Consider the following 14,556-nt stretch of genomic DNA (forward strand, 5'->3'; position numbering starts at 1 on the left):
AAAGATGTCAGGGAGGTTTCCATTCTTCTCAATGTTGTGGAATAGTTTCTGCAAGATAGGTACTAGTTCTTCTTTGTAAGTGTGGTAAAATTCAGGTGTGAAACCATCTGGGCTGAGACTTTTCTTTTTAGGGAGATTTTTAATTGCTGTTTCTATTTCAGCTCTTAAGATTGGTCTGTTCAGGAAATCTATTTCTTCCTGGTTGAGCCTAGGGAGGCTATGTGTTTCTAGAAATTTGTCCATTTCCTCCACATTTTCCAGTTTGTGTGGACTTAAACAAAACTCTAGAACAATTGGGTCTGATTGACATATACAAGACATTCTACCCCAAATCCACTGAATATATGTTCTTCTCATCAGCTCACAGGACATTCTCTAAGATTGACCATATCCTAGGACACAAAGTAAACCTCAAGAAATTTTAAAAAAATAGAAATCATACCATGTATCTTCTCAGATCACAGTGGAATAAAAGTAGAAATCAACCCTAAGAGAAATTCACATTTCTACACAAAAACATGGAAATTAAACAACCTCCTACTAAGGGATTACTTCATAAATGAAGAAATCAAGATGGAAAAAAAAAATTCTATGAACAAAACGACAATGGAGAGACAAGTTATCAAATCCTCTGGGACACAGCTAAAGCAGTTCTGAGAGGAAAGTTTATCTCCATAAATGCCTATAACCAAAAGTCAAAAAGATCACAAATAGACAATCTAATGAAACGACTCAAAGAGCTGGAAAAAGAAGAACAGACCAACCCCAAACCCAGCAGAAGTGAAATCAACAAGATCAATTCAGAACTAAACGGAATTGAAAACAGGGAAGCTATTCAGGAGATTAATAAAACAAAAAGTCGGTTTTTTGAAAAAATAAACAAAATTGACACGCCATTGGCTAAGCTAACAAACAGCAGAAAAGAGAAATCTCTAAAAAGGTCCATCAGGAACAAAAAAGGAGATATCATAACTGATCCCAAAGAGATACAAGATATAATTTATGAATACTGCTCATGTCTTTTAAATGGGCTTCCAGAAATGTCCACTAATTAGCCTACAGCTTAATTTACAACTTTAATCTAAAAGTTCTAAGCGTCCTGTTTGAATGATGTTTTAGGGCTGAACAAAGTAGAAAAGGATCTTCAATGCCTAATTTTTCTACCGAAACCCATAATCATAGGGATGATGTTCTTGAAGAAGATTCAAAGACCTAAATTTAGGATATAAACTTAGTCCAACGCAATATACAAAGTACTTGGTCTGTTATATATTGCTCATTATGTCCTTTAAATGTGAGTTGTCAGAAATAAATGTGAAAGGTGTGTGTGTGTATGTGTGGGTACCTTTTTTTAAAGGTACTAAGCAAAGACATAATGGCATGATATCTACAAATTATCTTGCTTCCACTATTCACTTGACCATTCATTGGTGGTTATGATATTCAGAACTCTGAGATTAACCACCAAAGGCATATTTGGAACCTTGGATTTTACATATACAGTTAAACAGCTTCCTTCTTGTGTGGCATACCCATACCAAAGACCAGAAAATAAATTTAGAACTAATACTGTATAGTAGTGGTTTTTCAGACATGGTGTGAAAGCCTCCTGATAGGTTATAGGTTGTTACATCTAGCAGTAACTATAGCTAATAATAAAGAACTCACATTAATAAATGATTCACTTGTTCATATAAACTAGGACATAGTCACAGTTATTGTTCTAATAGCATCATTTATTTTTCAGTTGAATTCCATGTGATTCCTTAAATGAGAGACAAAAGGGTATCCAATTCCATGTAATTCTATAGGAATACAGGAGAATGAACTCTACATATGATTAACTTTAGTATGTATATAACTATGAAAGAAAAAAGGCTTAGTAGCTGCTGGTATACATATCCTGCTGCTGTATAATATTATATTTGTAGTCACTATGTGTGCATGAGCAAGAGAAGAGTCATATTCATAGAAAAAAGTTGCCCAACAATACTGAAATTTGGACCCTGGCAAGTAAAGGTCATTTATTTCAATGTAGCCAATTATATATTCACAGGTTTTGCTCATCTACCTCCCTGGCCCAAGGAGAATTTGTTTTTTCCCTTTCTGTAGTACATAAATTCCGCTTCAGTTTTTCTGGTATATAAAATGCTGTGTGACTATCTACCAGTAATTAATAGCCTTTCATCCAAGTAGGTAATATATGGGAGTAAATTTATTGTTTATGAGTATATCAATATCGTTTAAAAACTATATGCTGGGATAGAAAGGCAATGCTGAAGTGTAAAATTGCTAATGCAGGCTCATAGCCTGGAAAATGATTTCTTTTAATAGTTTTCTTCATTTAACAGTTCTTCATTTGAAAATGTTCCCTTTCAACTGCAGATTTTGTGGTTTGGTGCAGTGAAGAGGAAATTTATTCCTTTGACACATTTATTCTTTTAATAGTTATTCATTTGAAAAAGTTTCACTGGGTGCCTATAAATTTTGCAGTTTGCAGAGAGATTCATTCTTGACAGATTTTTTTTTTTTTAATGTTTATTCACTTAAGTAGGTTCTCACTCCAGGGAATTGTTGCCGAGATTTCTTTAAACTGGAGCTTCCTGGGGGTTCTGGAAACACAGCAATGCTAATCTCGACCTGTGGATTTTCCAGGGGTTCAAAAGAGTTACAGCATTGACAAAGGAGAAAAGTGAGCAATTTGAGGGACAAAATTAACCTAACCCTTAATAGATTTCTTTACCTATAATGTTAATAATTATGATTTAGACATTGCTACCATAGAGCATTTACAAGAGAACTAGTTTAGGGATGAAGTAAGTGGCCATGAAAACACATGTATCAAACTCTACCACATAGACTGAAAGCAGGGTGTCTGTTTCCAATATTTTAATATTTAATATGATCATTATAATTTCAAACAAACTTTTGGCTTGTTTCAAAATTGTACCCAACCTAAATAGGGTCCATGATGTGTTATTTTTGTAAGGAAATTACACACCTATTTGCTCTCCTCACCCTGGACCCATTTTCATCCACAGTTCCAAAGACAGCGCCCACCAACGTAAGTGGAAGAAGTGGAAGGAGGCATGAGTTAGTCATTGCCTGGGAGGTAAGAAAGCCTTTCTTTACTCAGATGTCAGAACTGGTTAATTCTCTGGAGACTGAGGCTACACACACAGTATCTACTCCAGGTACAAGAGACCACGTCTAAGGCATACTTTCCTGTCATCTAAGTTATCGCAGAATAAAGTTTGAATAATTAAAACACATCCTCTCACAAATTACTTCAGGTGCTTGTTTGGCTTAGTCTGATATTTAATTATTTTATGATTAAGTCGTCTCATTGGCTTATTTGGAGGCTAGAATCAGTGGGGAGGAAGGAATTAACCACCACTGAATATGTGGCACATTACCTGGATTATCTCATTTAACCCATGTAACAATCTTATTAGCAGAGATAACTTTCCTCATTTTACAAATTATAAAACTGAAGCACAGTTTAAGTACCTTCCCCAACATACAGGATTAGGACTTTGATTACAAAATTTATGGGGGTTTTTGATCTACTTCATCATATGACCTCTAAAGTATCTTTTGTCAAAAAAAGAGTGAATAGGGGTGGAGGTGGTGTGAAGAGTACATTTATTTTCCTTGAAGTCAACTTCCTTCTTTGATGTTAAATAATCCTATTATCAAACATAACTATGTAGCTCACAGAGCCCTGCCTAGAATACACAGAAATGAACATGCCTGTGAGAGAAAATAGAGCAAATCCCTGGCAATCTCCAAGAATAATGATAAAATGTAAAGAAAAACTTATTTTCCCAATAATAAATCTTTCATGAGCATGTCATCTGTCCTGTTTGGTTTTGTTTTTTGTTTTTTTTGTCCATTCCCGTTTTCTTCAATAAAACTTTGTATCTTGTTTTTGATGTCTGAAGAGGTATTAACATCCCAATATCCAACCTTCACGGAGATTATGTCTCTTTAAATAGAATTGCCCTTCCTTATAAGCTTTAATAGAATAGGCTTTCTTTCTTTTTCTACACTTAATACACAGTTTTTCTTCAAATAAAAATTCAACAGAAAAAAAAAATACTTAACAAATATTTGTTGGGTATCTACTATGTGTCAAGCACTGTGCTAGTCAGTGGCTGGTAACTTTTCTCCACTGAGTTGATCACAATTATTCTTTTCGGTGGTGGGCAGTTGAAGCCCATTTAACAAAAATAAATGTCAGCCATATAGCACAAGAAGCTTCTTGAACAAATACCAAAGTCCAGTTTTTGCACGTTAGTAAAGCACAAAAGCAATTGGAAAGAACACTAGAAGAAAGGTCTTAATGTTAATATCTCCTAGATTCGTGGCGCAAAGGGCTCTGCAGAGCATTACTGGTGACAAGATGTTCCCGACCACCAGACCATATGACAGTTTTCTCCAACGTGTTAAATTCTAGCATGAAATTCAAGGACCTTCATTTCATATACGTGACTAATTGGAGCAAATTTGTTTCACTTCAAGAGTTTTCAATTCTCTTGAGAGTTTTCTTACATTTCAAGTCATAAAATTTAATTTTTCATCTACTTTTAAGTCTTTTAAGTTTCCTAAAACTGCCAAAGTGATTGTGCTATGTTGACTTCCAATGTAGTATAGAGATTTGAGATTCTCCTTTTCTCTAATTATGCATGATTTAAAAAAATTAAGGATTTGGAAGAAGTGGGTTTTTTTATCAGTCATTTTGCTGATAATTAATTGCATGTTTCTTCTTTAGCCAGTATCTGAAGAGTTTCAGAATGGGGAAGGCTTTGGCTATATTGTGGCTTTCAGACCCAACGGAACACGTGGCTGGAAGGAAAAAATGGTGACATCCTCCGAAGCTTCCAAATTCATTTATCGAGATGAAAGTGTCCCTCCTCTCACTCCTTTTGAAGTGAAGGTTGGCGTTTATAACAATAAAGGGGATGGGCCTTTTAGCCAAATTGTGGTCATCTGTTCAGCTGAAGGAGGTCAGTGTCTTAATCTTTATTATGTTTATTTAACATATTAATATTTTATTTTGTTATACAAATAATGAGATATTATTGTACATACATTTAAAAAATACAAATAATTCAGGAGAGAAAATAAAACTCACCCGTTATCCCACTACACTTTTCAGATATATTTCTCTAAATTTTTTCAAATATTATTTTATTAAAAAGAAAGAAGACCATTCTATATATGTTGGTATATGTTCTTTACTCCCTAACAATATATGGCAACATGTTTCCATGGTAATAACAATGTTAGTAATCCCTGCAATATATTCCATTCTCTGGATGGATATTTAAACAATCTCTTTAGTTTGAAATTTAGATAATTTTATATTTTAACAATATATATGTGAAATAAATTTAAATAAAGATTCTACTTATGTGGCCAATAAGCATTTATTTCTAACCCTATGCATAAAGCACTGTAGTGAAAAAGAATTGTCAGAGCTTTCTCTGGAAGTGTTTTACACATGACATCATGAAGTCCTCATGACTTTCTTGTCTCACTGCACAGAAAGAGAAACTAACATTCAGAAAAGCTAAGGAACTTGCTAAAAGTTACACAAGCTAGGTGTGGTACATGTCTCTAGGTGCCTCTAGTCCAGCTACTCAGGAGGCTGAGCCCAGAGAATCCCTTCAGCCTGGGAGTTCCAAGCTATAGTGTATGATGATCACACCTGTGAATAGCCACTGCGCTCCACCCTGGGCAACACAGTGAGATCATGTTTCCAAAAAAACATGATCTCACTGTACAGCTTATAATAGAGAATTAAATCCAGATTATATCCAGGTCTATCTATCTGTCTAACCATTAAATCCTTGATTTTTATATAGCATACTGCCTTTATATTCATTAAATTCTCAATATAACTTGTAGGTAGGTAGTACCTAGTAGGCAATGTACCTATTTTACAGATGAGTAAACTGAAAAACCATGACTTACTCATGTTGTACTCAATAGGTTGTAAAGCCACAGTGCAAGCCCAGCTTCTTACATCAAAATCTTGGGTTCTTTCAGATTTTCATGCACAAATATAATTTTCTGAGTGAGAAAAACATGATAGATTTAACCCCTACAGTTAACTTTTCCTCTTACTCCTTCTTCTATTCAAGTGCAGAATTGCAATTGGCCCATCAAGTAAAAAAAAAAAAAATAATAAATTTAAAAAATGCTTACATTCCCTAAATTTACAAATGACTGAGAAAATGTACCACCAAAGGCAGCACTCATTTGACCTTCCAAATAAGCCTGGTCAATATAAACTGACCCTTGTACTTCCTTTGTGTCTGCATGTGTGATTTGAGTAGCTCATGAGAGGGATTAATCACTTTAGTGCTGTGAACTTCTTGGGGGAATATAAATAAAGGCATTTGAATATTGAGAAATGAAGATAATGTTTGACTTGTGTAAGATATAGTTTTTCAATAAAAAGTTGCCTAATATTTTTATAATATAGAGCCAAATTTGAAGCAGAAGCAAAAAGTATAAGAATGATCAAGAAAGTGAAGAATCAAGTGATGACAAGGAATCACAGGCATTCCAATGAGATACCCATGCACTTAGTATCTCATATTTCTAATGTGTTTGAAGATGAAGCTATTATACCATGTTACTTATATTATCTGATGTAATCCTTAAAAACCAAATATGAACTTGGAATTTCAAGCCCCAATCTAGTTTTCAGGAAACTGAGTCCCAGAAAGGTGAAGCAACATGCTCAAATTCATACCATGAGTGACACAGCTGTAAGTAACCATTATAAGTGACAGAGCTGGAATTGTAACCAGGTCCACATAACTCCAAGGCAGTTGCTTTAATCACTACCCTATACTGCCTTACCAGCAATATATACAATAATGATATTTTCTATTATTTCTTACTCCAAAGATCTATTTTGAAGTATATGTGTTATTCAGAAAGTGCATATTCTTGCTGCTTTTAAATTGTCTCAACCTAATTATCAATCGCATAACCATAAAAGTCACATGAGAGATGAATTGGAGAAGTTTGTGAACATGCTTTGTATAGTAATACCAGTGCCATCTTTAAGAAATCCAGCTTTGTAAGTTGTCAGCCTTTGCTTTGAAATTAATTTATAGCAGCCACCATAGGTTTTGTTTTGGTTTTAGTTTCTTTTACTTTGTGTTTCCTTAAACTTGAAATGGCTTACCTTTGGAGATTTCTTTTTCAAGCCAGACAGGAAATTGTATATTTTCTTTCAAAGACACTGAGGCTGTTGCTGTAACATATTTCATAGTAACACTTCATTTATTTTAGTAAATTGAAATGGGAAATATACCAGACAAGTTAAATATGGGTAAAGTTCTTCCTTTGTTCTGACAGCAAAATTCAAACAGATATTTGGCATTTGTTCACTAATTAAACTTACAAATTTGGAGCTTTATGTGTAAATATGAATAAAGTGTTAGTGTCATTAAGTTGTGACAAACAAGAAAAGCAGGGGAAAGAAGAGCATTTGCCTGGAGTCATCAGACCCTGAGTTCAAGTCTGATCACATTAACAAGATGATCTTGGGCAGTTTATTCACCTCTCTGAGCCTGTGCTCACTCCACTTTAAAAATAAAGATCCCGAATTAAAACATCCCTGGAAGCCCTTATAAATCTAAAATTGAAATTCTGTCAATTTATTCTATATTATAAAATTATTTTAAATAGTTGTCCCACATTAGATAGAGACAGTAGATCAACTTTTGCTATATAATAAAAAGAGGAAACCACTATTGCCAATACACTTGACAAATTGTTTTATTTGAAAAGAAGAGAACATTTCAAAGATTAAACCATTTTAAAAGGAACCAAGGCCTGTAATAAACTCATAAAACAATATATTATACTCATGCCAGCACAGGTTCCTCTCCTCTATGTCTGCAGATGTTCGTACAAATTCACCTTGTGCCTTTTATCATGGTATTGTTGGCCAAAGCCCCACTAATCTGATTGAGATTATATTTCTCTATAAGAAAAATCTTGCTTCCTTATTCTTCCATTAACCCAGTTCACTTGTTTATCACCTCAAAATCTCTCCATATTCTTAGATGCAGTAAAGAACAAAGGCTTGCAAGTATCTTTCTATTTCTGTTTATGGGCTTAGTGCTTCCTCTTCATTTCAAGAATGCTTGCTACATGCCTTGAGCACCATGAAGAAGCCACCTTTTCACAGCTGACACCAAGCAGGGAAGAAAAATGTGTCAAATGCAGCCACCAGAATTTATATTCTTTGGAGGGAAACACATAACAGAAGGACTTACAAGGCACACCTTGCAATATGACTTATCAACCTATTTCCCACTGAAACATCAATAATGGATGACATTCACAACCAGAACACACTTTGTAGAAGTATTTATGTGAATTCTCCAAGCCCTCTATCCCTTTCCTTTCATCTCAAGGAAGCCTATTGGAATGCAAAAGAGAATTACATTTTTATAGGGAAAACCTTAAATCTACCTGTTATTAAAGGAAATCATCATTTATAAATATTGATACTTGGTAAATAAATCACTTGGGATATCACTTTGACTCTCACAACTCTGAGGTTGCCTATTGCTCTAGAGTACTGTCAGAAAAGTTCCACATGGTTCTTCTGCTAACACCCTTAAGCCTTTGAAACTTTTCAATGTTTCTATAATGGAAGTAACCGTTAAAGACTCTGTCAGTGCTAAGTAACATCTGACATAAAGCGTGAAAAGAGAGATATTTGCCTGCCAGGATTTCCATGCACCTGTACTTAAATCAAATATCTATACCCTTTAAACCAAGCAAGGATTATGTGATTTGAATTCAGACCTCTAGGGTATGGTATAATCCCATATAATACCCTCATTTTGAAAACAATTACAATTTTTTAAAGTATAGCCAAGTTTCAACTTCAGTGATTTTAAAATGCATGATACAACTGATAAAAAGTGATTTTTTTCAAGATGAAAAATCAAATCAGCTCTTACTTCTGCATTTCTAGAAATACTTAACACTCAAAATTATACCCATTTTCCACTTAGTTCTTGTTACTATAACTTTGGAATTGAAAGAATCAGATTATTCAATTACACCTAATATAAAAACAGAAGGATATTCGATATAGGTTAATTGTAGGTTGAAAGATTTATTTATTTGTGATATGCTTTATCTTTTTCTAGTTTTCTTAGATTTGTCTTTATATAGAAAATGTTTTGCTTTTAATTTTTACTACACCTAAAAGTCTCTTCTTATTTGCATAAAATGGCATACAATTATCCCCTTGCAAGTGGAGCCACCACAGCTCAAAATAAAACCCCACATTCATAAGGTGTTATTCTCCTAATATATTCTTAGCTGAAACTGAGCTCAGTGGGATTTATGTGAACTTGAAAATTAATAAATTGGCATATTAGTTGTAAAATACAAGGAATAATTTCCTGTCTTTGCCAGATGATCTATTTGGATTAATGCCTGTAAAAGTTCAACTACAGCTGTCTGCACTGAATTTTTAAATAATGAAACCATAACCCTTCTCCCAAGGAGTTTATTAAACTCTCCTTTGATTAATGCTGTTGCTCACCCCTCCTGGGAAGTCAGATGTATAATCAATATTACAAGCACATCCCCCTATAGTACATGGAGAACTCCAGCTGCTAGGTCACTTAATACAAATGTATCATCTAAATTCATGAACATGGTAATGCTGTTCAAATTTTTTAATCTAACAGAAACAAATCTATCAATCAGCCTGTCCACTTCATATTCCAAGATTAGAGTGAAGGAGTTAGCCATGGCCTAATTAATATCATCATATGTAACAGAAATAAAAAGAGATCTTTTTAAGTTCTTGAGCCTACTAGACGTAACACTAGTACAGTCTGGGAAATAAGTCCCTGAACTTTCATCAAATTATCTGAATGTAATATACAGGAGTGATAGTGGCAGAAAGCATCCTGTGATTTGGAGATAAGTTTTAGAGATCCCTAAATATGACATGACCTATGAGGAGCTGTGCGGCTGTGATTCAAAATTACCAAAAAGCCCGTGATACAGGAATCAAGGGAATTAAATGTGATAATGAGAGTCTAGGTGGTTTCTGGCAAGACTCAGAAAATCCAAGTAGGGAGCCCAATACTCTGGAGAGAAGTTAGATGTGGAGGGGGAGGAGGATAAGAAAACAACAGAAATGAATCAGGTATGTATAACATAGACATATGCACAGAAGCAAAACAGTGTAGTGATCAGAACCTGACTGTATTCAAATCCTCCCTCCACCATCAAGCAGCTATGGGACCTTAGGCAAGTTACTTAACCTCTGCCTCCAAATTTCTTTATTTGACAAATGGTGATAGTGATAATAAGGTTGTTGGAAGGATTAATGAATATGTGTAAAGAATTAAGAACAGGGCTTGGAATACAGCATATCCTCAATTAATGGCAATTATTATTACTTTGAGTTATTCCCTCATCTATTTTGTTGTTCTCTTTTTTATTTGTTTCTAATTTTATTCTATCTATTCTTCTGTTAGTTATTTGGAGGCAATTAGACAGCCAAAGAATGAACTATACATGTTTCCTGTAAAATCTCTTCTGTGCCTCAAAATTGACTCTAAGAGAGGGAGAATGAGCCAGCTGCTTCCTGGGTGCCAATTTAAAAACGGAGGAAAAAACATGCCCAACTTAAGTTCTAGTTGGAGCTCTTTCTGAGCCATAAGCTGAGTTTGGATAAATCAACCTTTGTACATGTTACTTTTCTCAAGTACAATATGAGAGTATGGATTTAAAATACAGGCCCATAACTCCAAAGCCTGTAGGGGTAAGGTAAGAAATATAAATACTGTGTGAGACAATAGGGAGTGGTAGGGACTTCGGCAAACTGAGAAGCACCTGCCTTGACTGATGGAGTCAACTGCTAATCTTCATCTACCAACACTCAAGAATTCAGACTTGATATTTTCCTAAAAAGTCAGGGATTCTTATTTTTAAATGTTGGCTTAAATAAATTTAACGTTATGTGGGCAAACAAAACATGACTAAAGACCCACTGCTCAACCATTTCTGAATTTTGATCCAAGTGATTTTCTAAAACCCTTTCTAGTTATGACCTTCCATCATTCATTACAATGAGATTCCCAGAAAGAACAGCTAGTTCCAATCCAAACCAGACATTCTATGACCCAGTTACTCCTGTCTGCAGACAAATTTTTGATCCACTTGAAAATGTTCACTTAGCTATAAACAGTACACACTAAAACTTCTGGAATAATCTGAGAACACATTTTTTACATGTTGAAATTTGTATCTCGGGTCAACAGGGATCTACTTTTGATACCATTTAGATCCAGAAGGTGAAACAAATTAAAATGACTCTTCAGTTCTTGTTTGATTCATTCAATTATATGCAACTATAATATGCAGGCCCCAAAATGCAACTGTGAAATGTCTGATTTAAAATTCACAGAGATTTTAAATAGAAATTAAAGTGCCTGTTTGGGAAGTAGGTTTCTGAACATTTTTCATTTACTTTAAAATTTTCTTAACTTTCTATTTGAGAAGTATTTAAACTTGTATAGTACTATGAAAACTGATAGAGAAATAATTCTTTTTTCTAGAGATAAAGAGAGATAGAAAGGCTGCTACCCAACCATATGCTTTGTACTCCTAAAATTATTTATCCCCCTGCAATCTTCTTTGACAAAGATGTAATTGCTTCAGAAATATAAAAGCTGAAAGAAGGCAATTGGTCCACAAATCTCTGCAATGCATTTATTCTAAAGAGAAGCAAAACTGCTACTGAATAACAAGTGATAGACAAAGTGTGGCTTCCTTTGAAATAAATTATATCCTAAATTCTAGAGATCAAATTGTAGAAACCTCAAAAACATCAGTATTTCCTTTTATTTACTTGAAAAATCAATAATTTTAACTCCAGTTAAATAGTAATAGAAAAAATGTCTGTTGCAAGACTACTAATCAGAATTCTAGAGTAAAATAGAAGTAGAAGCTTTTCCCAGAACTCATTTTTTTTAATTGGGTAGATGCATAAATAATAGGGAGTTGGAAAGTGAGATGAGACAAACTACTGAGCAAAAGGAAATACTAAAAAAAATCTCCAAAGGGTGACAGAATGAGAAATTACAATTTATACTATGGCAGAAATTAATGTCAGCATCTGTGAAAAAATTAATGTGAATTTGCCAAAGCACTTTGAGTTGACATAATTATAGCATGTGATTTTAACAAAGACTTGACCAAAAGAAAATCATTTCTTGGTATAAACATGTACCTTTGAAAAAATCTTTTGTGGGTATTGTTTCACAGCAACAGGACAGATGTTTTTGACTGATATTTTTCAATTAGTAATACACAAAAGCATTCCAGATATATGAATGACTACCTCCCATTAGAAAAGGAAATATCTTAGAAAATTGTTTTAATTTCTTCAATGTTTGCCTTTTAAAAATCTTATTTAGCACTCTTATCTTTGCTATATGGTTCCCTGAATCTAAAAAAAAAAAAATCAATAGATTAATCTGAACTCTTATTGATGATATGGGGTTAGTAACAAAATCTCTACAATTTTTATGGGGTAAGATTTTGTAATAGACTTTGTACAGAACTGTTTAAACTAATGTATGGCCTTTATTCTGCCATTTCATTTTACGTGTGTTTGTGACACAGTATTTATGATTCAGCCATGTCAAAGCTAGAAATATTTTGTTCCTCACATTGAGTGCAGCCTTAAATAAAGTGCAAGTCTTGATGGATGCCAGTCAGACATTGTGTATTTGAAAAAAATAGTGCAAAAGGTCACTGAGCATAGAAACAAATGAAAAGGTGATTTTGAGCAATGGTGCCAAGACCTTTGGGGACTTTCCTTTTCCATCTGCACCTGTTTTAAAAGTCAATGCATGCCTTTTAAATATCATGATTCATAACACATTCCTTATATAATCATGGAAATGTAGTTTGTGGTTGGAACAAAAATATTTAATGAAATTTAAACCCTATTTCTGCCTACACAGGATAAAAAATAAAAATAATATGATATTTTGTGAATGAACATTTTAAGTGCCAAGCATAGCACTAAGTATTTTATATGTATTATTCTAATTAAAACTAACCTTTGACAGGGCGCGGTGGCTCATGCCTGTATTCCTAGCACTCTGGGAGGCTGAGGCAGGAGGATCACTTGAGGTCAGGAGTTTAAAACCAGCCTGAACAAGAGCAAGACCCTGTCTCTACTAAAAATAGAAAAAATTAGCCAGGTGTGGTGACTTGCGCCTGTAGTCCCAGCTAAGGGGGGGGGGGGCGCGGGCAGAAGGATCATTTAAGTCAGGAAGTTCGACGTTGCAGTGAGCTAGGCTGACACCATGGCACTCTAGCCCACAAAACAGAGTGAGACTTTATCTCAAAAATACATATATAAATAAATAAATAAAAATAACTTTAAAAAACTATGGGATACTTTTATTATGCTCATATTACAAATAAGGGAACTAAAGCTTAGAAAAAGGTGAAACAACTTATCCAAAGGTAAATAAATAGCTAAATAATATATTTTTTTTTTTTTTTTTGAGACAGAGTCTCACTTTGTTGCCCAGGCTAGAGTGAGTGCCGTGGCGTCAGCCTGGCTCACAGCAACCTCAATCTCCTGGGCTCGGCGATCCTTCTGCCTCAGCCTCCCGAGTAGCTGAAACTACAGGCATGCGCCACCATGCCCGGCTAATTTTTTGTATATATATATTTTTTAGTTGGTCAATTAATTTCTTTCTATTTTTGGTAGAGACGGGGTCTCGCTCAGGCTGGTTTCGAACTCCTGACCTTGAGCGATCTGCCCACCTCGGCCTCCCAAAGTGCTAGGATTACAAGCATGAGCCACCGCGCCCGGCCGCTAAATAATATTTTAAAGGCAAAAAACAATAGCAATAACTAAAAAGGCCAAGCCTGACTCTATAGTCCATTTTTAATCATTATGCTAGACCGATGATGAAGTCAGATAACTTAAGTTCCTCCAGAAATATCCTAGCTAATCCAAGGATAAAGTTCTTGGCTTGTCTTACTACATCTGTCATTTGTAATTGATAAGGTATTGATTGGACTTGACCCAGTATAGGAATACAAAACAATCCTCTTTTTCTCTTGTGTTTTTCATAATGACCACAGAACTTCATTTAGAAAATAAGATGAAAGGAAGTTACTATCTGACAGATTCAGGTGCATTTTGCTTTGATAGATATAACTTTTATAATTGCGGTTTATTATTTTCATTTCCCTTCATACAGAACCCAGTGCTGCTCCCACGGATGTCAAGGCAACAAGTGTGTCTGTGTCAGAGATTCTTGTTGCGTGGAAACACATGAAAGAGAGTCTAGGAAGACCACAGGGATTTGAGGTATGAACAGAATCATTGAAAATAAGCCTTGTTATTTCTGCTGGCACTGTACTCTCCTAAAGAGATGTCTTGGTGACACTTCAACAGAATTATATTCCTTTGAAATTTTGTTCTATCTTAAACTAAGGACCCCTATTTTACTGACA

At 34.5% G+C, this 14,556-nt stretch overlaps 1 protein-coding gene across 2 annotated transcripts in view; it reads left to right on the plus strand.

The window, feature by feature from the left end:
• The window catches only part of CNTN5 (contactin 5), a 1,190,057-nt gene that overhangs the window by 1,134,175 nt on the left and 41,326 nt on the right, over positions 1–14,556 (plus strand). For both annotated transcript variants that reach the window (XM_076002462.1, XM_076002463.1), the window contains exons 19-21: positions 3,042–3,112; positions 4,775–5,009; positions 14,301–14,410. In XM_076002462.1, the coding sequence (XP_075858577.1) occupies positions 3,042–3,112; positions 4,775–5,009; positions 14,301–14,410 (416 nt within the window). The remainder of the gene's footprint in view (positions 1–3,041; positions 3,113–4,774; positions 5,010–14,300; positions 14,411–14,556) is intronic.

The sequence above is a fragment of the Microcebus murinus genome, chromosome 4 (assembly GCF_040939455.1).
Source record: "Microcebus murinus isolate Inina chromosome 4, M.murinus_Inina_mat1.0, whole genome shotgun sequence".
NCBI classification, from domain to species: domain Eukaryota; kingdom Metazoa; phylum Chordata; class Mammalia; order Primates; family Cheirogaleidae; genus Microcebus; species Microcebus murinus.